Here is a 24,256-nt window from a genome sequence, read left to right as displayed (position 1 = left end):
CTCTGAAAAAAGACAAGGAGCGTATTAAAAAGGACTTTGAGTTCCTTATCAGTATGAGATGTGAGAAAGAGGGCAATTCCAAAAGCTTGGACAGACAGACCTTACCTGTGCTAGCTCTAGTAACTGGCAGCCTTTTACAATTTGATACATGAAAACATCACACTGCGCTCCCGCTCACAGTCCGGGAGGTGAGCAACTGTAACCTTTGCCACTTTCATCGCCTTTGCAAGCAGAGTCAAACTTACATGAACATTTGTGTTAGCACCAGGGAAAGCAGAATAAATCTGAAGTCCTGTGATAAATGCCTCCATGTGAAGAGATCACCGAAAAATGGGATCCGATTGTTCTGCTAACCCCCTTGTAAGTTCCAGTACAGAAAGAATAAAATTCTCGGTTCTGTACATGCTGAACACCTACCCAAGCCTGTTTTATAGAAACTTCTCATACAGAGAATATAGTTACATAAAAAGCAACAGCAAACCAGACTGCTCATATGTATAATACAACAGATTTCCTCTCTGTTTTTAATGTCTGGATGGCTTATATATCTCAAACAGATCTTGTGACCTTTTTTCTGCACTGCTGCTTTCTGTTACAATCAACTAGCAAGATTTAAAATGACCACTGAATTCCCTGCTGCCTATGACAGAGAAACTATTTTTAATACTGCAAATCTTTTGCATGATTCACGCTAATCAAATTAATTAACATGTCTCGTAGAGGGCTGTGGTTTTTTTACCTGAAACTGTGTGATCCTTCGGGTCTCTCAGTAGTTTGAGCCTTGCGTGAGGGAAAATGTACTGCAGGGGCTTCCCATTTATCTGAGGAACACAAATATGCAAGTCATAAAAAGATAAAACAGCATCAATTCTATCACTAATTTTAGACAGCTGAAACAGAAACAAGCAAACCAACTGATTTCACCCAGGGAAATATCACGGCTTCACAATTCAAATGATCCTCCAAGTTTCAAGACACTTGTCAGACTGGAAAATCCTTCTGCAGGGGAATGAATATTTGCTTCCATAAAGCCAGATTAATTTTGGATACAGCTTTAGATCTGATTTCTATTTCCTAATGACTAGAAGGTGGTCACTGTCCTCTGCAGCTTCTCTCAACATTAATCATTTGTCTAAGCAATGTTCAAGAGAAGAATGAAATTCAGTATAATTCCTGTAATTTTTATAAAATCCTGTTCATACAGACCTAAACAAAATGGTAGTGGAACACGCAAACAGGCACGAGTTACTACTCTAGTTTCAGCAGACCCACACATCCCAACGTCTCTCTTGCCATCACATTGCAAGTCTTTTGAAAGACCCAACCTAAAACTTGTAGGACTACGTTCTGAATGACAATGCGCAACATTTGCTTGGGCTAATACTGGGAAGTGAACAAGCTGAAAGCAACACCTCCCCACCACACACACTAAAGAGCAAGGTTTCCAGCTGGGATGATCCCACCTGCCCCATGACACAGGCACAGGAGGGGCCACACAGCAGGGACTAACCTATCTGCCGGGGATGGTCACCCTGTGTCCCCACCAAAACGCCTTTGCAGAATGCACGTTTGCTGCAACGCTCACACACCTCACAGATATCACGCACCCTCTTCGCCTGCACTTTTGGTCTTCCAGAGGCAAAGCAGAATCCACCACATCTCTGCCCATGCCATGCTGGTGCCAAGCCAGAGCGCTGCACCCGGACCAAGAGAAGTGAGTGCCTGTGGCTGCTCAAGGCTGGGCATCAAGACAGGATGGGACCCGGGGGAGGCAGGATGAAGGAGCCAGTGGGACAGTATTAACCAGCATGGTAATGCAGCAGCCTGAGTGGATCAGCAGCCTGCTGTCAAGGGTTTATTACAATTACTTATATGTCAGTAGCATTTAAAGGGATTAATCTCCCCCTGAACTAGGCACTTCAAACCCAGTTTCCCCCCCTGGAGAGTTTATCATGATAATGGATATCAGAGAAATGACAGGAGGGGAGAGAAAGAAGTCAAGGGACTCGTTTAGCTCAATCCCAACACGAGCAGAAGAGGTGTTTATACATCTGTTGTCATAATTCAGTTTCTTATCCAGTGGATGATGCAGCCAGAAGGCTGAAATCCTCCCGTAACACAATGAGAGAAGTGTTGAGCGTAATTAATCTCACACATAAAGGATATCAGGGATTTGGTAGTGGACAAGTGGACTCCAGAATAAATCAGAACATGAGATCAGGCAGACTTTAGGGCTTACCACAGAATTTTGCCAGGGCATAGGGTCTGATGCTACCAGAAGTGTATGAAGCACCATGACACTTCCATGCTTATAAATGAATAGGGACACTGTTACGTTTTTAATGACATGATCAGAAATTCAGCAAGTGTAATTTAACAGTAGAAACAATTTATTTGGCGTGTGTAGCTTACATAAAATTGTAAAAAAAGTGAAAGACTGTATGTAATTTTATTTTTACTTAAATAAAAAAGAATACAGATCAGTGCTATTCAAGAGAAGCCTATGAACACATTTGAGCAGATCCTTAGTTGGGATCCATTTTGGTGGGAGCAATTCCATTTAACTGAGGAATGTTGCAGCTCATAAACTTCAGTTCACATTGTTTTTCATTGCTCTATCTTATCTTTCTTTAGCAAGATTGTTTTTTTGAATAAATAATAATCCAGAAATATCCAGTGCCGTATTGTACATAATTCCTGACAAATATATCAGAAAACAGAAGTCTCCTACTTTAGCTTCCTCATTACTTTCACTTCCAGAATTTTACAAGAAGTATAAATCTTGGTGATTCATATAGGTATGAATAAAAACATTAACGTTTATTAGCATTCAGGATGGCATATTTTTTTTTATTGGTGGTGGGAATCAGTACTTAAATCGAACATGCCATTAGGCATTTACCTTCAGAACAGCATGTGTCTGAAAGTGGCAGAATAAACAGGAAAAAACAGTGGTTGCTGGAAATAGATAATGCAAAGAGCAGCTACATTGTTTTTGATGGTTTTACTTTAACCACTAATGCTTGTACTTATCTGAAATCTAGTAGTCTATTTGAAAACCTGCAGAACACAAATTATTTTCTGTTCCCAGCTGTTTGTTTCTTCTGACTTCCACAGAAGTTGATTTCGCTTCATCTGAATATATGCCAGGAGCCCTTTCTATATGACTGTCCTCCCAATCACCCCAGTGAAGATGCAGAGGGACACACCGAAGTTGCACAACTGTGACAGCGTAAATCTGAGCTGTGGCACAGAAGAGGCAGTCCCTCCACTGCAAGGCACAAGAACGGAAGATGTGTAAATTCCCAAGCCCAGATTTAGGTCCCAGGGAAAAATGTGACTTGATCCTGCTTACTTGCTACAAAACCCCCAGATTCCTGCCATCTGTCCTTGCCATCAAGACCCTTTCCTCACCTTTCTGGGAGCATTTGGTACGCTCCAGTAACAATTTTTGTAACTCAGCACTGGCAATGCCATCCTCTTCTGACTGCAGGCACATTTTGACTCTCCAGTGTATCTCCCCTCCTACTGCGCTCCAGGAGCTGACATGGGACTCAGCTCATGTTTTTTTTCTGCATATTACTCAGCAGGCCCTCGGGGGTTGCATCCCAGCGAGTTAAATGAAAACGGGAGTATAAAGTGTTTCCTCCAGGAATTTAAGTTCTGGTTATGTGTTTCATGTTATTTGTCAGCTCAATGCCTCTCCAAAAAAGATGGAACGAATGGCAAATAAATGCACTGAGGTTTTCTAACACTGTTACAGAGGATCAGTGTAAATATACACTTTATTTTCCCTTTGGTACCTTTAAATGTTTTATCTGATAAAGAAACTCCACAGAAGACTCATTTACTGGAATTTTATAAGGTAAAGAGCACAACTAAGAATAAATTTCTTCAGTGCTATATTTAAGAAATAAAAAAGCATCAAATGTATTTCAGTGTCCAGGCAGAGCCCATAGCAATAGCTGTAACATATTAATTGTTTTTTGGATCAGGTCATCAAAGCCACAGTAATTCCTGGTTTTAAGTGGCGCTGCACCTCCCCTTCCACCAGTATCTTAGACAGGACCTGGTAAGGTGAATCTCAGCAGCTACACCTGGCTGAGTCCTTTAGGAAATCCAGTCTGCCAGGAAAATTCTACCTGAGTTCTGTATCCAGGAACAAGATGGTGGATGCTCAAGGTGACGGGTTAGACAGTATCTGTCCTAATCTCTAAACACAACAGGTACTTGCATGGCCTGCGAAAGCTGGCCAAGGATTTCCACGGCTAAGGTGACCCTGCCCCTTTGAAGCGCTACATCTCCTCTGCACAACGGATGAGTGTCAATTTGTCTGGAAATTCTCTGTACTGATAGATCCCTGATGATGGAGACGTTTTGCAAAAGAAGTGCTGAAGAAAAATGTAACAAATACAATGTTCCTGCTCATTAGAAAATTGCAAAGCCTTTGCTTCTGCTATAAGGTCAGTACAGAACTCTGACTTTCGATGTAGAAGTCATTCTGGTATGCAGTGAGAACATCATTTCTGGATGACTCAAAAATGAGAAACTGCCTGCTAAATTCCATCCTGAATTACAGTGAGGGGGTGGCTAACAATTCACTCATTAGATTAAATATTTTAACAATTACACTAAATTTGGAAATGTTCTGTTTCTCATCGTATTTCCAGAGAATGTGAATCACAAAACGCCTTCCTCCCCTCAAGCCTCGAACAGAGAAAGCAGTTCACTATAAATGAAAATAAAATCTCCCTGCTAGCCAGAAAAAAATCCAAACCAAGCAGGATGGACTTAAAAAATGTGGAACAGAAGTTTGCAGGTAGCCTTCTGGATGTCTGCCACAAACAGTATTTTCTCCTTTTAACCCCCCTGCTCTACAGTACGACCCATTTTGTCATAATTTCTAAATATTCAAGTGCCTCTTAAAAGGCATGGCTTAAATTTCAAGGGAATGATACAGATCCATGAACCAAGACAAGCATCTACTTTTTGAGGCCCTTTAGAAATAAAGCCCTTGCCTTCTCCTTGTGATTAGCAAACTGTTGCCAAAGCGAACTGATGACAACACACTGGTATTACGATAAATCTGGGATTTTATTATTCATTTAAGAAGGCCCACTAATGGTCACTGTTAGTTCTGTATTTAAGCAACTAAGCAAATTGTAGAGGTCAACAGGGATCAGTGAGAAATCTGCAATAGATTATGTATTGACTAGGTTTTAACCCATGTTTAACCCTCCTCAGGTAAGCAGTTCAGAATTGTTATACTGGGAAACAGCTATTGAGACACTAAACTGCACTGCAATTTAATGTGATTTAAGAATACTATGTAGCACCACAGAAGTTGTATAGAAACAAACATATTTTAGATTAATAATATAGTATAGTGAGCTTAATCCACGAGGTTATAAGAAATCCATGGAAACTTAGTTCAGGGTTGTCACTCTGTTGCATTCTTGCTTCAAAAGCACAGGGTTGTACTTTATTTACTACCTTTAATTGTACAAGGTCTGTGGGACTTAATCAAGCAGTTCTGATTTCATTTAGCAAGGAAATTATGTTTCACTCATGAAACAAAATCTTCTGGAATACAAATGTCATAGTGGTCAGTAAAATATTCGCATTTTTTTACAAAGGAGAAAATTGGCAAATTCACAGCCAATAAGTGTATTTGGAAACATCGACTGATACATTACAAACAGATCAGTGCTATTGATGCCAATGCTTCCTTTTGTGCCTGGTGTGTGGCAGTATGGGATACTAAAGGAGTTGCAATGGTTTAATACTGTGATAACTAGGCATCTGTCCTCCTAACTGGTTTCAGGAAAGCCTCTGTGACAACGCAAGCTCTGGGTGAAGGTGGACCTGTTGGGATGGTCAGGATGAAGAATGATTTGCTGCTGTTGGCAACAGAGTACTTTATACTTGGACACTACAGCTCTCGGTGCAGAATGGAGTTGTGGACCCAGGAGACAGACAGCATGGGACAGTGAATTCATTAACTTTTTTTTTACAGAAGAGACAGGGCTGAAAGAGCCTTTAGGGAGTGTTTACTTTGCCTCAGCACACTCACTGGCCTGAAAAAGGTTTCTTTTTCTTGATAGCTCTAAAATATAAAATGAATGCTAAACCCCAGAGATGTTAATACTGATTTACTTGATTCCGTTGCTAAGTGGTTTACTTTCAGGATTCAGTGTGGAGCTAATTAAACTTTAAAATGGCTCTGACCCTTTTTATCTTGTCTTAAAGTAACTCCATTTCTGGATGTGTCTGAAAATATGTATTTTTTAAAATTATAAGAAAGAAATGTTCACAGAAGGTATCTAACATGCACAAGCTCTGAGTAACATTTTGACAAGGTAGATGATGCAGAGTTGGTATTTCTCCCTTCTGCAGACACATTGGTACTATTTTCTAGCAGTGGGTGAATGTCAGTAGCTAAACTCTGCAGAAACTGATGAAGAAGAAATGGCTGTAAATCTTCCACATCACTTTTCTTCTGCAGAGGCTTTACATGGCACCCCACAGAATCATTTAGAACATGTTCACTCCCCAATTTCCAACCCAGATTTTACAAAACCTTAAAAAATGCCTTTGGGGAGATCTAAAATGTGGTATCTCTATTTCCATATAAACATGGGCATATCATGACAGCTTCAGGGAGAAAAAACCCCAATCTTTTCCTTTTGGAAATAATCCAGGAAAACAAGAACTCTCAGGTCCCTTAACTTCCTTTCGAAAATTTTTGATCAAAGTCTTTAAACCAGTCCTAGTGTAGTGCTATGTATACAAGAGAACAAACAAGTATCAGAGCTTTGAGTAAATTGCCTTGGAACTGCTTCCAAGGACAAAATCTCTGGAGTTCTAAAAGTTAAGTACATCTTACTGACCACTTCCAGATCACAGAGCTCAGTGTAACAGCAACCTTTTTCGATAAATCTGCTTTTCAAGGGAAACCTTTAATTCTACCTCATGACCATGTAGTGGTCAAATACAATTATCTAGACTTAGAATAATGCATGTTTCCCATGAGGATTAAAGTGCTCAGATGATAGGCAGTATTTTACCTATTGCCAGTGATATTAAGAGCTGTGAAGGCTCTAAAACATCATTTATCCTGCAATAAAGTTGGTTCATAGAATGAGTTATTTGAATAGATTCCTGTAAGACTTGTATCTTGTAAATCCCTCTTTCTGAACAAGAAATGGTCAGGCTCAGTACAGCCTAGGCTGTGTGAATCTCAATATATGCTAAACTAGAGATAGGAAAAGAGGGAAAAATAAAAATAAATTACTTTTTGTATTGTAAGACCTTTGAATGCTTACTTCATAAATTCTACATCCTTACTTCATAAAACCTACATTCTATTGTCAAATATCAGCATAATTGCTCACCAGCAAAAAAGTTCCAATCACTGCCAATGACATTAGGATATTCATGTTTCTATGTTATCAGAGGAATTAATAGGCTAATAAGTACCACATATACCATATACCACTATAGGCTATTAAGTACCACATATACTATATACCACTATAGGGTACTAAGTACCACAAAGAGGCCATGCAATACCTTATCTTGCATCCATTGCGCCTCATGGGAAACAGTATAATCTCAATCAATCAGTACAAATGACAACTGATAGAAGCAAAGACCTTAAAGATTTGAAATATATAAACTTAATTAATACAAAGAAGACATTTGATGGTACACTACGGTGAAGCAGATTTAAAAGTTGGCAAGCTTGAAAAGCAGAATACGATGTTTTTATTTCTCCCGATAATAAATTAAATATTCTAATTATTAGAATGATAAAGTCTTGCTGATTTATTCAGTAACTGATCACAGACTGTTGGGATTATACTAACCAACCAAAAGCAGGAACAAGTGTCAACACGATAAAGCAACTCTTTTCCTTAGAATACTAAAACAACGGTTTGAATTTGGATGGGCTAAAGCTGGTAAGGTAAAATGGGACTGCTTTATTTTTGTATTTTTTATTTAAATAGGAATACCTTATGTATAGATAGCTGTGGTTAGCAGATTAAATCCTTTCAGATATGTTTCAAAAATCAAAAGACAACCTGATTAGTACCGAGTTGCAGATGAATGTTACTTCAATTTAATCAAGTACTGGTGACAAATACAGGTTCAACAGCACTTCAGCTGAATGTAGCTGGAATTTGATTAATCCTGTAGTCTCTGCACTATGGGGCAGTATGGTTAAATCATCAAACATTTATGAAACTAAATGCGCATCTTACTTGACAGCTCACTTGATCTTGGTGTTGACTTGTTGGTCGAGAGTGGGACAACTTCTCTGGCAGCCTTCTGTCGAGGGCATGTCCGTTCTCCAAACGAGACTCCCTGGGTTTGTCAAACCAATCTGTTTCTTCACGACGGAGATGATAGGCTTAGAAAACCAAGGACAGGTCAAATGTTCTGATCCAGGGCTGGGCAAAGGGCAATAATGTGCATTGTTCATAGCAAACATGCATAGTGGTTACTAATTGGCCATGCAGCTAAAGCAAAGATACAGGCGAGACTTGAGACATTGAACTCAGGCATAATTTAGCAGTATGTGATAAAGTGAGAAGATTCTGTTTATGCCAAAACTATGGATATTAAATACCAGAAGAAACCCACTGCTGGGTGCTATAGCCATCTCCTTCCTTCTGGCAGCTCAGAAATACACTGTAGATCCCACACATTTGAAAAAAAGTAGCCAAATTAGTTAATTTGTAGTAAGCTAAGGAAAAGAAAACAACCCCAAAAATCAAGCCTCAAAACCCAATCCCCATTAATTCCCAAACTTATGAACTAAATATTGGTCAAAATATTTTGGAAGTCATCTAGAACTACTTGTAAGCAAATTGACTCCTTTATGAAAGCAGTATCATCCCAAACCAAAGATGACATGAAGCATTCTATACTCTTGGTAATCCTAAGCAGAAATGCATTGCAAGTGTTGTCCTTTTGAATTCCATCCCCCGATTTTGCAGTAGGAGCCTTTGCGCATGGAAAGTCAGTCAGAATGTTCTTTCCGCAATAGTTCTAAAAGAATACTGTACTTACATTTGCAACTATTTTAAACCTGTATAAAATCTATTGTGTTAGACAGCCGTTCGGGACCAAACAGCACCGTTTCATTGAAATCAGTTTTGCACACACACATATTTATGCCTATTGACTATTGTGTCAACTGTCATAGGTTTCACTCCACTGAGATTGGAATCAGCTCCTATATATTTAAAAGTACTTCCACTATACAACATACAGATTTCCATCCATGTTTCCCATCAGTGTAAACAAAACAATGTGCAGTTAATTAGAATGTAATGCAAGTTTGAATTTTATGCTTTAATAAGCAAGATACATTTGGAAATCAAAGAAAGACAATATTTGTTTTGGCAAAACAACCAGAAATTGCAAACCTTAATTAAGGTCAGTTGTTGCTATAGTAACAAGAGTGAATGCAATTGTTCCATGACACAGAAGAGAATCTAGAATGAAAAATGGTAGCGTGTGTAATCTTGTCTATTTTGTTGTTAAAGTAAATGTAATATAGTAACAAATAATTTGAAAAGTTTAATGGGAGGAAAAAAATGTGTTTTTTCATTACTATTTTATGAAATTTCTCCAAAAAGAAGAGTATGCATGATTTTTGAAAAACTGTATTTTGTGTGTGGTAAAAATAACATCCTCTATTATATTAGGCCTTTGGAGAATTCTTAATCTTGGTTCAGATATTAGGCTATCTCTTCCTTCCTAACTGTGCACAAATTTAATCTAATACAAAATGGTTTGAAAATATTATTTAGATCAGCATATCTGAATTAAATAGAATCATTATTAAAGGTTGATGCTTGTCTGGCTAGTGATTAGTTATTGATTAATTGCTCTCAATAAACCATTAGAATCTAACATGCAAACAAATCCCTTAAGCTTTACATTTTTATGCCAACTGACCAGTGCATGCACGTAGCAGGCTCGTTCGTAACTCATCCTCTTGGACTTCTTGCTGAAGCTTACATGAAGAACTTAATGCATTTTTCTGATCCCAGATACTAATGCTGACTATTGCAATCTGTGCCTTCAGATTAACAGAAGAATGATTTTTTTACTTTTGTTTTCCTCCTCGTCTCAGCTGAAATCATTTTGCTGGATTCCTTCTTTTGAAAAGCTAGCACGTACATAGAATCCCATACTGCAGTTCAGACCATCCTACTTTTTTATCAAACTGTGATGAATGTGCATATTTTATATGAAGTTTAAAAAGTGATGTATGTATGTGTATATAGACACACACACGCCACACTCACATGTACACACAACTGGGTTTGGCTTGCTCCATTGGGATTTGTTTCAGCTGGAAAGCTAGAAGAGCCCAGATGAATCACTGACAGTCTGCGAGGGTACATCCTTTTTTTTTTCTAAGACTAACAATATGCAGCCAGATGGTTCCACCTGTAAAACACTCCTGCTGGAGCCAGTAAGGTCCCACGCTGTTACTCACACACAGTTTAACACAGTGAGATTGAACTCCAGGCTGTGGAGTCCAAGAAACTTGAACGGAGAACTAATAGTGAACACTAAATCCCACAGATGAAAAATTACAAGGGGTCAGCTGTATTGATGTCTTGATGGCTTCATATCTCAATTTTAAACTTCTAAACATTATGGTAGAATTTTTTAAAAAAGCATATAAAAGAAAAAACAATCCTTTAGGTGAGAAAAGGTATATCTTCTCAGATGGCCAGTAGAGACTATTTACATTCATAACATTGAGTACTAGCTTTGGCATCCTTGAAAATTAATGTCTTCAACACATTTAATAGCTTGTGGAAACTGTGGCAGCTGTGGGGTTAATAAAGAGCTATTTGCTGAATCAGAGCTTTCATGGTACTCTGACCCCTGAGAAAATACCAGGTGTTTCAAAAGCTCAAGACGCTATTTATTTTCAATAAGAAGCTCTGGATGCTGTGCTTTTTTAACACTAAACCCATTTTTTAACCTGTTTGAAGTTTGGAATCCTAGCGTAAGGTACTACTTCAGTGCTTAAGCATGGTTTTAAGGTTTGTTACAATATGTAGGTGTACTTAGTAAAAACCAGAAGGTTTGGCCTCAAAGTCCTATTTGGATTCTCTTTTGGTGTTTGTTATAGAATATGACATAAAAAATGAACAGCAAGTCAAGAACCTCTCTCAATTTGAACTGAATAAAAACATTTTTAATGCAACAACTTGACTTGTATTCATTTTTAGAAGTCTCTAAAGATGAAAATTCAAGCTTTAGCACAAGAAGAGTTTTCCTAAGATAGTGGTTAAGACTAATTTCTTTTAATGAAATCTCATCAAAACCACATAGCAGTTGTTTAAAACAAATTTAAAAAAAAACCAAACAAACAAAAAAGAAACCAAAAAACCAAAACAAAACAACAAAAAAACTAAAGCAGAAGCAAAGCCAATTAAATTAAAAGGCTGAATGCCACGCACCAGAATAGCTGTCCACTGCCAGGGCATTACAGAGAAAAGTACAGTCCGAGAAAAACAAAGCCATAACTTTCTGAAGAACTGTAATTGCTTCTTCAGAACATTTTTTAGCTTAAATCTAAATCATCAAAATTATTTTCAACTCAAGTTACTTGCTATTAGACAGCATATTTGAAAATAATGTCATAAAGTGTTTTGATTTCCCAGGACTTTACATGAAATGGTTGCAAATATAAGCTATTTTTGAGGAAACAAAAACTTCCTAGAAATTAGAAAAATATGGCTGAAAGGGGAAGCCCCGCTATTCAGGATCATATCAACCTAATAAGGAACATGTGGATTGAGTTAGAATTCTGAAAGAGTGTAACCAATCAGAAACTAATTTAAAGCCCAAACATGTTCACCCTCTAATGTAACATGTATGATATGTACAAATATGTAACAGAAACATAATGCACTGTAGTGCAGAAATATAATTCCCTGTAACTGGTCTATATGAAGTAGAATAGCAGCAAATAACTTTTTTTGGTCCAGTTTGGTTCTCCTTAGTTTTCTGGAGGAAAAGTCCTATGTCTTCCACAATGTGACCCTAGAATGACCCTTAAAAGTCAGAAGTTAGGCTGAGACAACATAACATGTACTTAATTAAGAATGATATGAGTTGCAACTTGGGGAGTTCCTCTCAGCTGCCTTCAGATTAATATTACAGGACTCTGTGCCAAAAATTTAAGAATAGTGAAACCACTTAAACTTCTGATAAAAATCAAAAAGCTGATGATCCTGAACCTCTCCTGAAACACAGACTTCATGAGGGGGTTGTAAATATCTAAGAAATATGAAAGCAAACTTACAAAACAAAACACTTCAATATATATTATTGCAATTTTCTTTTCTTTTGATTCAATTTTCTAATGCTTATGAGAGGTTCATCATATGTAAAAAAGCAATAGTGCAATAATGAACATTGAGGTTCATATAAACCTGAAAACCAAACCATACTGCTTCAGAATCATGCAGATGTGTCTTTTGAGACAATCATTGCCATTTACAGACAATATAGCGCATGCAAAGTCTCTTTTATTGTGCAGTAAATACACATAAGAAAAAGTTAAGGGAGCGCATACAATTTTGAACATATTAATTTCATTTTCTTTCCAACTGTCTTTATGATTTTTAAACAATTCAGAATATATTAAATCTGAACTGAATCAAACAAAACTAATACATAATTTGCAATTCTTTAGTACTCAACATCAGCTTTAACATTCTGCTATACTTCTCTGGAAGAAACTTTTTTAATTGCACCATATATAATACATCAGGAAGGTTCCTTTCATGAACCTAAGCGAGATAAACTCTTGTGCTTATTTGGCAGACATATTGTATGGGGTGCATATAAAACCAGCTATGCTGCATAGTCCATCAATAGAAGTAAAATACTCTATGTATGTTTATTGAAGGATGAGATTGTCTTGCACCATCCAAATGACAAATTATCTTACATCATCACAACCCTGAATGCACAGAAGTCCACATGACAGGATGCTTTCAACAAACCATACGTAGAACATCATTTTACTGCTATGTTAATCTCTATATGGTTCTAACATACAATATGTACTTAATGAACATACTATTTCTATATAAATGCAGGTCTAAAGGGGTGCATCGGGAGATGGAATTTTCAGTTCTTTAATATATCATGACATTTCATGCAAATAAAAATACTAGAGTTTTTTTGAGATTTGGGAGATTATTTCCAAATCCCAACGAAAACAATTTCAAATAAGTTCAATGATTCACAGTCACTGAAGGCTCCACATAAAGACTGATGGCAAGGTCTGTATCATACATGGAATATTCTACACAGCGTCATCAGAAAAGTAGACATCAACAAGTGAAAAGGAAAATGCACAAGCAAACCAAAAGGAAAGCAAATCCACAACAATATAGTGAGCATGCTAGTGTAGCTTAACACCATCCAAAAACTGCTGTTAGGGTAAAATAAAAAATAACAAATGAAACAAAACAAAACAAACTCCAAAAATGTAGATACACAGAAGATGCACCAAGGAACAGAAAAAAAAAGCAAGTCTTTGAAGAAACAAGAATCAGACACATGCATAGAAATGAGGATTTGTGTTGTGATAGTAAGATACCAGTCTGAGGCCTAATTTACCTTCACTGTCTGACATGGCATGCTGGAAGTCATCCATGATGAAGGCTATATCTCGATCATAGCCTCGAGTCCGTGACTCCTCCCTCATATGTTGCTGGACCTCAGGTAATGAATGGCTTGATCCAAACTGGTCCCTGGTATCTGCAGATATTGGTGGCAAGGGTCCAGCTGCTGCTCTTGCCATTCCCATTGGCTGGCCAACGGGACTTAGCGGGCTCTCCTCCTCTGAGTTCTGCGCTACTATTGGGATCCTCCCCCTGCTTTGGCTAATAGGTAGACTGGTGGGTTTAGTTCTTCCAGAAGGTGCTGCATGGCTAAAGGAAACATCTAAGGGTTCAGCTTCCTGGGCTTTCAGTCTTAAAGAAGAACTGGAAGAATCCCTTTTCAATGACAAATCAAGCCCATAAACTGAGGAGGGTCTAGATGAGGGCCTAGATCTACTACCGCTGCTATAAGACTTGTCTGCTTCATCTTGCAATGTGGATCTCATTGTTGGACCTAGCGCAGTCCCAAGGCCTGCTCCAATGGATGAAGTCAGTGGTGGCCCCATGTATTTCTGTTGGTCAGTGATGTTTTTTCTAAGGCCAAAAGTGATATCATCCTGAAGAAGCCTTGCCCTAGTAGTAATTCCCCCAAGAGTTGAAGTGCTAGAAGTCATATAGCTTGAATAGTCAGGCTCAAGGTCTCTGCTTTCTTGGATAGGTGAAAACTTTGTTAGTTTGGGGTCTATCAAAGCTTTCTTGTGTTTTGACTGCTTCTGGTAAAGGAGGGCTGCTGGGAGCTGCTTAGCAGCCTGTTTCTCAAGAGTAAGCCTACCTATGCTGTACTTCTCAGATTTCGGAAAATGTCTGTAGCTGCCCTCCGCGTGGTAATATTGTGACAGGCCAGCCAGATGATCAAGACTTTCTGCACCTCTACGGAACTCTTGTTTTATCTGGTGTTTCAGAAGTTTGAGTTCATAAGGATCTTCCATGGGGTCTTCCTCAGCTTTAACGTAGGAATGTAATCTAGAAGAAGTCTGCAGTGGTGCTAAGAAGTCTGACACTTCTTGTGCTCTCCTTGCCTCAGTTGTGCGAAGCAGTCGATCAGTTTTGGTCAGATCTTTCTCATGGAGGCTAAAACTGGAACCAAGAGCTCCTGTTCCTTTAGTAAGTTCTCCTATGTCATCAATCAGCACATAATTACGGGGTGTGTGGTGGTGGTCTATATCTGCATAGAATGAATCTGCAGATATGCTTGATATAGGGCTGCTTGCTATGCTGTTTCTCTCATCTAGTCCTATCCTTAAGTCCAAGGTGGAATATTTACTGCCCAGCTGGGAAACAGCATAATTATTGTCAGTTGAAACTGGTGCTATCATGAGAGGCTGATTGCGAATTACATCATAGTTTGTTGTTATCTTAGGCTCCAGATATAATGTGGTCTGTCTTGGCTTTGGCTGTATCACCATCATCTGTGATGGGAGTTGATATGATGGCTGTTGAGATGGTGGAGGTTGAGCCTGTGGAGTAAAGGACATAGTAGCTCCTGTTTGGAAAGCTGTCTGGGTCTGATAGGGTGAAACCTGTTGGTGATACAAAGGCTGCTGTTGTTGGTAATGTGATTGCTGTGTGAACTGAGTCGGTGCTTGAGTAGGCAGAGCAGGAGATGAATACTGATACTGAGCATATGGGCTTGTAGCAGGGGCAAACTGTGTTTCTGGTTGGGTTTGTGGTGGCATAAACTGGTTAAATTCTGTCTGGGGTGCAGTGCGTGGTCTTTCCAAGCCATGCTGAGTTTCTATTCTGGTTGACCTTGTATTATTAACTTCACTGTCTGACATATAATCGCGTTCTTCTGCTACTCCTTGGAGATAGGCACGCTCTCTCTTTTCTCTTTCTTTTAGTAAGGCTTCTTTCCTCCTATTAATGCCCATTTCCAAGTATCTCAGCTTGGCATCTATTTCTTTTTCTTCCTCATCTAACTCTGCTTGCTTCTTCCTAAGCTTGGCTGATTCACGTTCGACCAGATCCAATTCCCTGTCTATATCCTGAAGAATTTTGGCTCTCGCCATAGTGTTGGTCCTGCAAATCCTTCTCCGTGAGACTGATCCCACAGAAGTATATGGCGACTGAGTTCCTGCTGTTGCTTCCTCTGGAGGTGGGTTGGGCAGAGTCCTCTTCACCTTCTTTTGAGTGCCTGATGGAGTTATGCTTGAGGAACCTTTTGTCTGAAATAGAAGAAACAAGATTGAATCACTACTCTGGAAGCTTGATTGCAAAGTAATCACAAGTAGTTTAAATTTTTTTCATGGTATGGCTTTATATCTTAACCACATACCTTCCCTAATGTAAAGGAAATCTTCTGGTATCTGTGCATAAGCAGCACAAAACAGCACCAAAACTGCTGTCAGTCTGCTAAAGGTCAGGAAGATAAGCAATCTAATGCAAAATAAGGGTGACACTCACTATGACTTTGTTTAGCCTAAGAATGAAAAATCTACTTTATATTCTTGACATTGAATTGACTGTAAATTAAGAGTTTGGGGTGGTGGGTTTTTTTTGTTTTTTTAATTGCCATATGCTTATACATAAACTTATACAGTGCAGATGTGCGAGGGGAATACATATATAGACCTACACTCTCCTTTTATAAACCTATGTGAAATTATAAATGCAGAAATACACATATTCATATACAAATATACGTATAATCTGTACAATCTAATCCAAGTCTCTGAGCCAGACAGTGAGCGCATACTGAGCAGCTATAGCTGGTACTGAAACCCAGACATCAAAGCAGGACTTTCTGGTGCCAACACATTTGGGACAACATGTAGCTCTTAGCTGATCTTTTAGTTTTTGCCTCACCTCTGCTGCTACATATATATTTTCAGGGAAGAATCTTGTGCTTTACAAAAGCGGTATGCACTTTCTTCAGTTACTCGAAGACTTTAGTAAATTAAATTTGTTCCAGTTCCAAAGCTACAGTTTAAAACTTTTAAAAAGTTAAGCAGTATAAAAATATAGGGATCTAGTTCAGTCCAGCTGTCCTGACTTCCCCACAGCTAATGGTAGAAGGGTGACTCATCCTGATCTAGCAGAAATATCTACCTCAGCCTGATGAGTCATTTTTTGGAGGTGCCTCTCTCTCTTCATCCACTGGGAAAGTAGGCAACGCAACTGGTTAGATGCAATCTAAATTGAACTCTAAATTACTAGAGGTTTTGAAAAGCTCTTCTTAGTTTTGAAGTAATTTTAGGCTCCCACACTACCTAAATACATTAAAAAGTGGGACTTGAATGATTTTGAAATTGTATCCTGTCTCCCCAATAGCTTCTTACAAACTTTGCCTTAGTAAAGGAAAAGGAATTGATCTATCCACACACGCTAAAAATAATCTCCTCAGCCATTACAGAATGCAGCTGTGTTAATAGCAAAATATGGAAACACTTCAGCACAGTTTAATAAGGGAAGTAAAAAGAGTATTAACCAACTTGACTCTTCTGACTCTGCAGGCAAGGACAGCAGGTTAGCAGGCATTAACTGTTATTAATTAAAAATAGAATTTCTTCTAAAATAAGTGCTACTTCACTTAGATAAGAAGTCAACAAGATTAATTTCAATTACGAGCTTATAAATCACTGTTTTGTCAGTTTATTCTAATACATTGTCAACAAACTGTAGAAGTTTTTAAGAATTGTTGGCAACTCTTTTGCTGCTCCCCTGTTACCTAACCTTACCAAATCACAATAATCAGCACATAATTTGTTACAGATCTTTAAAGAAACTTTCACTACCTTTTCAAGTGCCATTTAAGCTCTTCTCATCCTCTTCATCTAAATTCCATTAACTTTTGCCTGTCTCAAATTTCAATAAATGCAATTTAATTTTGTTTTCAGCTTCCCATGGTCATTTCCCAAACCCACGTTGTGCCAACAAATCAAAGAAACTAATTTTCTCTTGCTCAGTGTGTACTTATAATCAAAGACAAATTAATCATCTACAGTAGTTCTAGCTGGCTATTAATTTCTATTGTAAATTCAGTGTAATACCACTGTTTTTCCCCCTCCCAAATTGAAATAGCAATCACAGATGGTGAAGCAGTCACAGATGGTCACTGGTATTGGGAAGAGCTATTAATAACACCTTCATTAAAAGGTCTATAATACTTTATGAAATTGCTACTTTCTGATGACAGTTAAATTGGTGATGAATAAATCCCAGCATTAGCTTACAATACATTTTATAAAAAACAACAACCCATATCTTGTTTTTTATCTTTGTCTACATAGAAAGAAACTCATACTAACAGACATTGCAGGAAGATGTACCCACTTGCTTTTGAAAAAGTATTGATAATCTCTATTTCTCATCAGCTAATCTCACAAAAGGCAAGTCTTAATTATTTTTACTTGATATTTATATTGGGATAAGAAAAAGAATAAATATATATCTTAGCAGCGTAATAAAATGTGTGGGGTTTTTAGTTCTTCTTGGATATTGTCATCATCAGCTATGTGCTAGTAGATCAAAGGGAAGTTCAACTGCAGTATTTTGGCAGATAGCTTTAGAGTAGTTGTTAAACTTAATTTTTGCATTTCCTTTGAATTTGTTAAGTAGCAAGGAAAAAAGACAAGCTAGGGATGATCTTCATCAAATTCTAATCTCTTTATCACAAAGAATTGGGAGTGAAAAGCATTAATTGTGCTGCCTAGCTCTATCCCTGTATTTTTGGTCCCTGTAACACATGTATAAAGTAATGCTTATTTTAGGTTTAAAATATCCAAAGGAAAGATGGGGCAAAAAGACTTTGTGAGACTTCTCTGGAGCCAAATAAATCTATAAAATACAGGTAGGCCTTCTTATGCCTTACAATTTACTGGTTAAAAGTTAGGTTAGTTGTCAGACAGGTGACCTTAGCAAGCTTTCTGACTGAGTATGCCATGGTTTTCTGCCAAATGTTATCACATTTTCCATCTTCTTCATTCTAACCTATTTACTTCTAGCTACTTACTATTACTGTCACTAATTTTAAAAAATCATTTTGTGTTTAGCAAGTGATTACTCTAAATTCTGACTGTAAATCTCAAGAACTAGAAGTAAATTATTCTGCTCCTTGTTTCAACATGACAAACTTATAAACATTATGACTTTATTCCTGACCCTGTAGATGGACAGAATTTCACACTAGTCTAGGACATTCCTTCAGGATGGACATAACGGTGATCAGATCTGCTTCTGAGGCAAAGCTGGCCTTGCCAAAGTAAATCCAAAGCTTGTGCCTGAAATAAAGCTACATCTATGTTCTCCCCAATAGTACAGACTGAAGAACTGAGGAAGAAAGTCTTCTCCCTTCTCCACCAATTTTTAAGCTCAACGAGGTTTTGATAGTAACGGCAGGAGAAAAATGTGCTCCTCAGTCTTGCAGTTCAATGACAAGGTAACATCGCAGTGAGGAACTCAAAACACTGAGCTGAAGGTTGCGTGCAAAGAGATTTAGCAAAACCTTCCTTTTCTGCCTTGCCAATACACATTAGTCTTGATGTGCTTTATGTCCTGAGTTTTAACATTTAGAGGTCATCTGGACAACAGCTTGCAAACCCTGTTAAATGGTGTGGTAACTTGGGCGTAGCTCCTTTGAGATGACCATCCTATTCCTTTTGAATCTTTGTGAAAATGGGTTTTTCTAACTGGTTTTGTCTCCTCTAATTTGATGGCACTGCTGACAAGGCCAGAAGGACTCTGACCCACTACAAGGATCAGTTAAGCACTAGGAAATGCTCAAACCTTCCATTGTTTTTTATCTGTTTTACAGAGAGAGTTTCCTTTGGAGGACTGAATGGTTCAGGAGATCTGTGATGAACAGACCTCTAAACAGTGTGTTTGATCCTAGTTACTCGATCTTTCTCCTCCTCTTCTCATCTGAATTTGTTTGAATATGATACATTGCTGTTCTTACCTCCTCCTCTCTCTCTATTTATCTACCCATATATTAACTTCATTTGCTCAAAGAATTGAGCTTTAACACTTGGGCATATAACGCTTATATATTTATACTTCTTGCATATTTTGGATTTTAGTAGCAATTATGTAACCCTCATTATTCATTGTTCTTCTAATGTTTTCTGTGATCACAACACAAACAAACTACTTCTGTCCTCTTTAGAGCTCACCAAATAGACTTCTATTTATATATATTTTTTTGGTACAAGTAGGGACAAATCCTGCAAAAAATGTATATAATATACACATACACAACAAACTAACTACAATTGCAATGACAGCATCCTTATTAGTTTGCCACCACTAGCTTATCTATGTAATAGCCACAGTGATGTCAGACTAACTACAGTCTGGGATGCGATGAAGCAGCAAACCGAAGTGTATCACAGCTGAAGCCACTCCTCTGCCACAGTCCCCTGAAGACTCAAAAGCATGGTGGCAAGCTTGTTCTACACCCTAGAGGAATAAAACCTTGCCATCTGCAGGGTAAGGTTTCCTAAAGCATCTGATGTTGATTTCCAACAGACCTGAAAGGTCAGCAGAAAGCTGGCTGCACCCCCAATACTACAAAACCAATGCAAATAATATTTTTTGCCTTCAAACAAGGACTACGCAGTCAATAAGCTTGCTCAGCAAACAGATGACTAGCAGCAGTTTGAGAGACGCAAGCTGATGTGGTAAATTAAACTAAGCAATACAGGGACAGAAATTACTCTCCCTTTCAGAAAAGAGGTTGCTGTAGGTGGGGACCAATGTGCGTTACTAAGGCAGCGATGGGGTGGCAGGTGAAACCTGTGCTGTAGCTCTCTGTATTCTAGCTCTCACATCTGGCATTTTTCATGTATCAAAAAAACCCCAAACCCAACCCAGATGCAACCCCTTCAAACCCTCAAAATGCACAGAAAAAAATGCAATTGTAATGAAGCAGTTCTGCTTATAAAGGGTTGTTATGGGGTTCTTGGAATTATGGTATGTGATCTTCATTAAAAAAGCATTAGTAAGAACAGTTTAAAATGTTGGCAAGTCATTATTTTAAACATTTAATCTACTTCAAAGAATTTGTGAAAATGTTATTCATTACAGATCTTTCGGCAATTTAACAGTACCTTTAAAATTTCTTGTAAATTAAACCTAATTCCCAAAGATACTAACATGATATACACTAATATTAGACTACTTCATTGTAAGTACAGAATTCTTAACTGCATCTTCTTATAGGATGCAGACAGAGATATTGGACAATGTATTGCAGCTTATCCTGTGCAAAGAAATAGTTTCTCATGTAAGTTTTTGTGGAACATTCTAGACTGAATGTCTGTTTTGTGGTAACCACTGACTGGAGGGTTAACCCTAGATAACAAACATTAGAGCAAGAACATCGAGACATTTCTCTCCACTGGCTTGGCTGACACAGGGTCACTGTCATGGCATGAAGAACCACAGAGCGTAGGAGCGACCTCTGAAGCCAAAAGGTAAAGGGAAGCAGATGAATTGTGCATGGTAAGGGAAACATTAAAACATGTATTTATAAAAGCTCAATAGCAGTGCTGAGAACGGAGTGATACCTGCTGTGAAAAAATTCTAACCATCAGTAAAACCCTATCAGCCAACCTGTACTACTACTGGCTCATGTACCACTGCTGGCAAGGGGAGTGGAAGAAGAATTTGGGGAGCTGAATTTTGTCTTTTGTATGGGAGGGATATACCCTGTTTCATGAGTAATATGCTAGAGCTTTCTTTTAATGTAACTCTTGTCTTTTTCTTTTATGCTAGTATTTTGCTCTGGGGACTGAGCAGTCAGGCAGAAGACTAGTTTCTAAATCACTACACAGCAGCACTGAGATGCCAGTCAGTCTGATTTTCTCATGTTTGGGTTTTGGGTTTTTTTTTCCTCCACTCCTTTGGAGGATCTGTAAAGATAAATTTCTCTTCTGTTAAAACCAATATATTTTTTTTTATAAACAGTCTATTCCAAAACAATAAGCATTCTTCAGGTTTTTTTGCTTTCACTTGCATCAGTCAGTCAGTTTTGCTCCTTTCATTTTCCCTGTGAAATTGTTTGAAATTGCCATTTTCACTTCAAATGCAAGGGGACCAGCCCAGTGTACTTCCTAACAGCTGACATGACATGAGATACTAAGTTCTTTCCTCAGTTAAACACATAAAAGGCCATATGCTTCTTTTAATCTCTGGGGGAGAAAGGAGAAATGCAATGGAAATTTGATATGCAAACTACAGACAGATGCGGTCCTTACACAGTGATTTTCAAAGGGATCTAAACCTACGTTTCATCTACCTTATGTGAGTAGGCATAATAGTTGTTCTCAGTCATTTGCATAGAAAAGGTAGTTTTACACAGACCAACCAATTTGGGATTCATTTGGAACAGGACTGACAACTTTTGTCTGTAAGGGAAACAGGGCAATTCCCTCCTGAATTTATACAGGTAAGAATCAGGAACAGCAGTTTAAATCAGCAGATATACATCAGTGGAATATTGGTTCGTGACAAGAACTAAAGCCAGTGTTTTGAAACCTTCACTTTAAATAGTTTAACTGGAACAATACTCCATACGTGTGCATTTAACTGATTTTAGGCAACTTATACATTATTCCCAAGCTATATTCACAATATTCATACTGGTTGCTATTTCTGCTCAGTGAAAACACAGCAGTCTCTTTACTCATTATGAAAAATTGTAATTTTTTTCTTCCGTAGCTTAAGCCTTATACAAAATGAAAACATTTCTGGCTAACTCATACAGTAACATCATACCCTAAATTCACCTGAAAACAATTACTTTCTTTTTTATTCTTAATTTCTTTTTGCTTCTGATATTCATTGCTATTTATCTTTGTAACCATATTACTTATTTTTGCAAAGTGTTCTGGGATACAAGTTTATATAAGAGATTCACTGCCCAATTATATTAAATGTACATAGAATTACATGTATCTCAGTTACTTCACAGTAGGGAAAAAAATCTCTGGCAGATTGATTTAGACAACAGGCATCTGCCAAGTCAACAGAAAGAGTCCAATTGTCAGAGCTGAGCATTGCTTCTACATTGAAATCTCTGTACCAAATGGGCTCAATATTTTCCCCACTATTGAATCTCTGAAAAAAGAAAAAAAAAAAGGGAAAAAAATAGGGGAAGGGAGAAAGGAGAAGTGAAAATCCCTATCCTCAAAACAGAAGACCATGGTCAGAGATTTCATACTTTGCTATGAATGGCTTGAAAACATTGCAGGAAGTATATATTTGCTATTTAGGCAATACCTATTGATGCTTACTAGCTGTTTCTTTTTATATGCTATGTACTAAAATATGTTAAACATTCTTAAGTATTTATTTATATATCAGTATATTAAACACTACCAAGGGACTTCACAGAAAGAAAATACTATTCTACCACTGCTACAGCACTGTGTTTTCAGTACCAACTCCACTTAGTACTGACTGCTATAGTACTATAGTCCAAATCCAGGACCAAAACCTGAATCTGATGAAGAATTCAGAATAAATACTTTTGTCTGTGAATTAAAATCTTTCCTCATTTGTACGTTACTTGTGAATTTTAAGAAGATAATCCATTTTTTGTTGAAAAGAAAAAAGGATCCAAATGAATGGATTTATCTAGATGCTATCTTTCTTATGACTCATGAAAGTTTCTGAAGAAGAGGTTTCTGAAGCATATTCTGCTTTGACAAGTCATAAGATTATGAAATAAATTACAAAATAGAGGATAAGGTATATGGAATTCTATGTACTGCACAACAGTAAGTTGGCCAAGAAAAAGATTCACTATCTGGAGAAACACTACTGGAAAAGCTAGAATTGCTGTGAAGTAGGTGCTTACAAGATCATGAAAAATGCAGAGTCATGGTGACTGTACTATACTGTTATAGCCTACAAGCATACTACACTGAATAATGAGTATTTTGAATCAAACAAAACTTCTTCCCCCCCCTCTTGTTTCACTGTCCATCTAAGAGGCACTGTACAGAAGTACAAAACTGTAGATGCTCAGAACTTCTAAGCCTAACCTGTGGAACATGATCAGAAGGTCTCTGAAGCACATGGACCATGCAATGCCTACGCTAGGTTAAGATACAACTAACTTTGCACATGATGCAGCCTGTCTCCAGCATGGACTGTTCTTGGATTTAACCAACTGATGACACAGAACTGTACCTCAGAACATCTGATACAGAGGGGATGTGATTCCATTAGTAATTCAAAAGAGTTATACTAAAGTTTATCACACCAAAGCATTAATTGTTAGCTTTGGGATTAGTTGATCGTGAAGCTGTTTGTGACAGGAGAAAAAGACATCAGTCATCTTCATCTTGGTATGACGAAGTCCTCGGAATAAATCTTTTTGCACTTAAAGCAGCATCCTTAGCATGGGCTCATTCCCTCACAGTAATTAATAATATGCTGCTTCTCACCATGTAACACAAATCATATGACATTGCCCTCAGTCAGGATAATAAATGTGATTTGAAACTCAGATCTCATCTGTGGGAAATTTTGCTGGATTATAAAACTTTTCCCAGTCAACAAGAACATACTTTAAAATCTCATGCTTTGCGATCTAA

The 24,256-nt window shown here is 37.8% G+C and overlaps 1 protein-coding gene across 6 annotated transcripts in view; it reads right to left on the bottom strand.

The window, feature by feature from the left end:
* PCLO (piccolo presynaptic cytomatrix protein) overlaps positions 1-24,256 on the bottom strand; it is a 402,813-nt gene that overhangs the window by 151,080 nt on the left and 227,477 nt on the right. For all 6 annotated transcript variants that reach the window (XM_037389894.1, XM_037389895.1, XM_037389896.1 and 3 more), the window contains exons 7-9: positions 13,672-15,880; positions 8,265-8,413; positions 740-821 (exon numbers count right to left, since the gene is read on the bottom strand). In XM_037389894.1, the coding sequence (XP_037245791.1) occupies positions 740-821; positions 8,265-8,413; positions 13,672-15,880 (2,440 nt within the window). The remainder of the gene's footprint in view (positions 1-739; positions 822-8,264; positions 8,414-13,671; positions 15,881-24,256) is intronic.

This window comes from Falco rusticolus, chromosome 5, assembly GCF_015220075.1.
Source record: "Falco rusticolus isolate bFalRus1 chromosome 5, bFalRus1.pri, whole genome shotgun sequence".
In the NCBI taxonomy this organism is placed as follows: domain Eukaryota; kingdom Metazoa; phylum Chordata; class Aves; order Falconiformes; family Falconidae; genus Falco; species Falco rusticolus.
The sequence above is the reverse complement of the archived record's forward strand: the minus strand, read 5'-3'. Positions and strand labels throughout refer to the sequence as shown.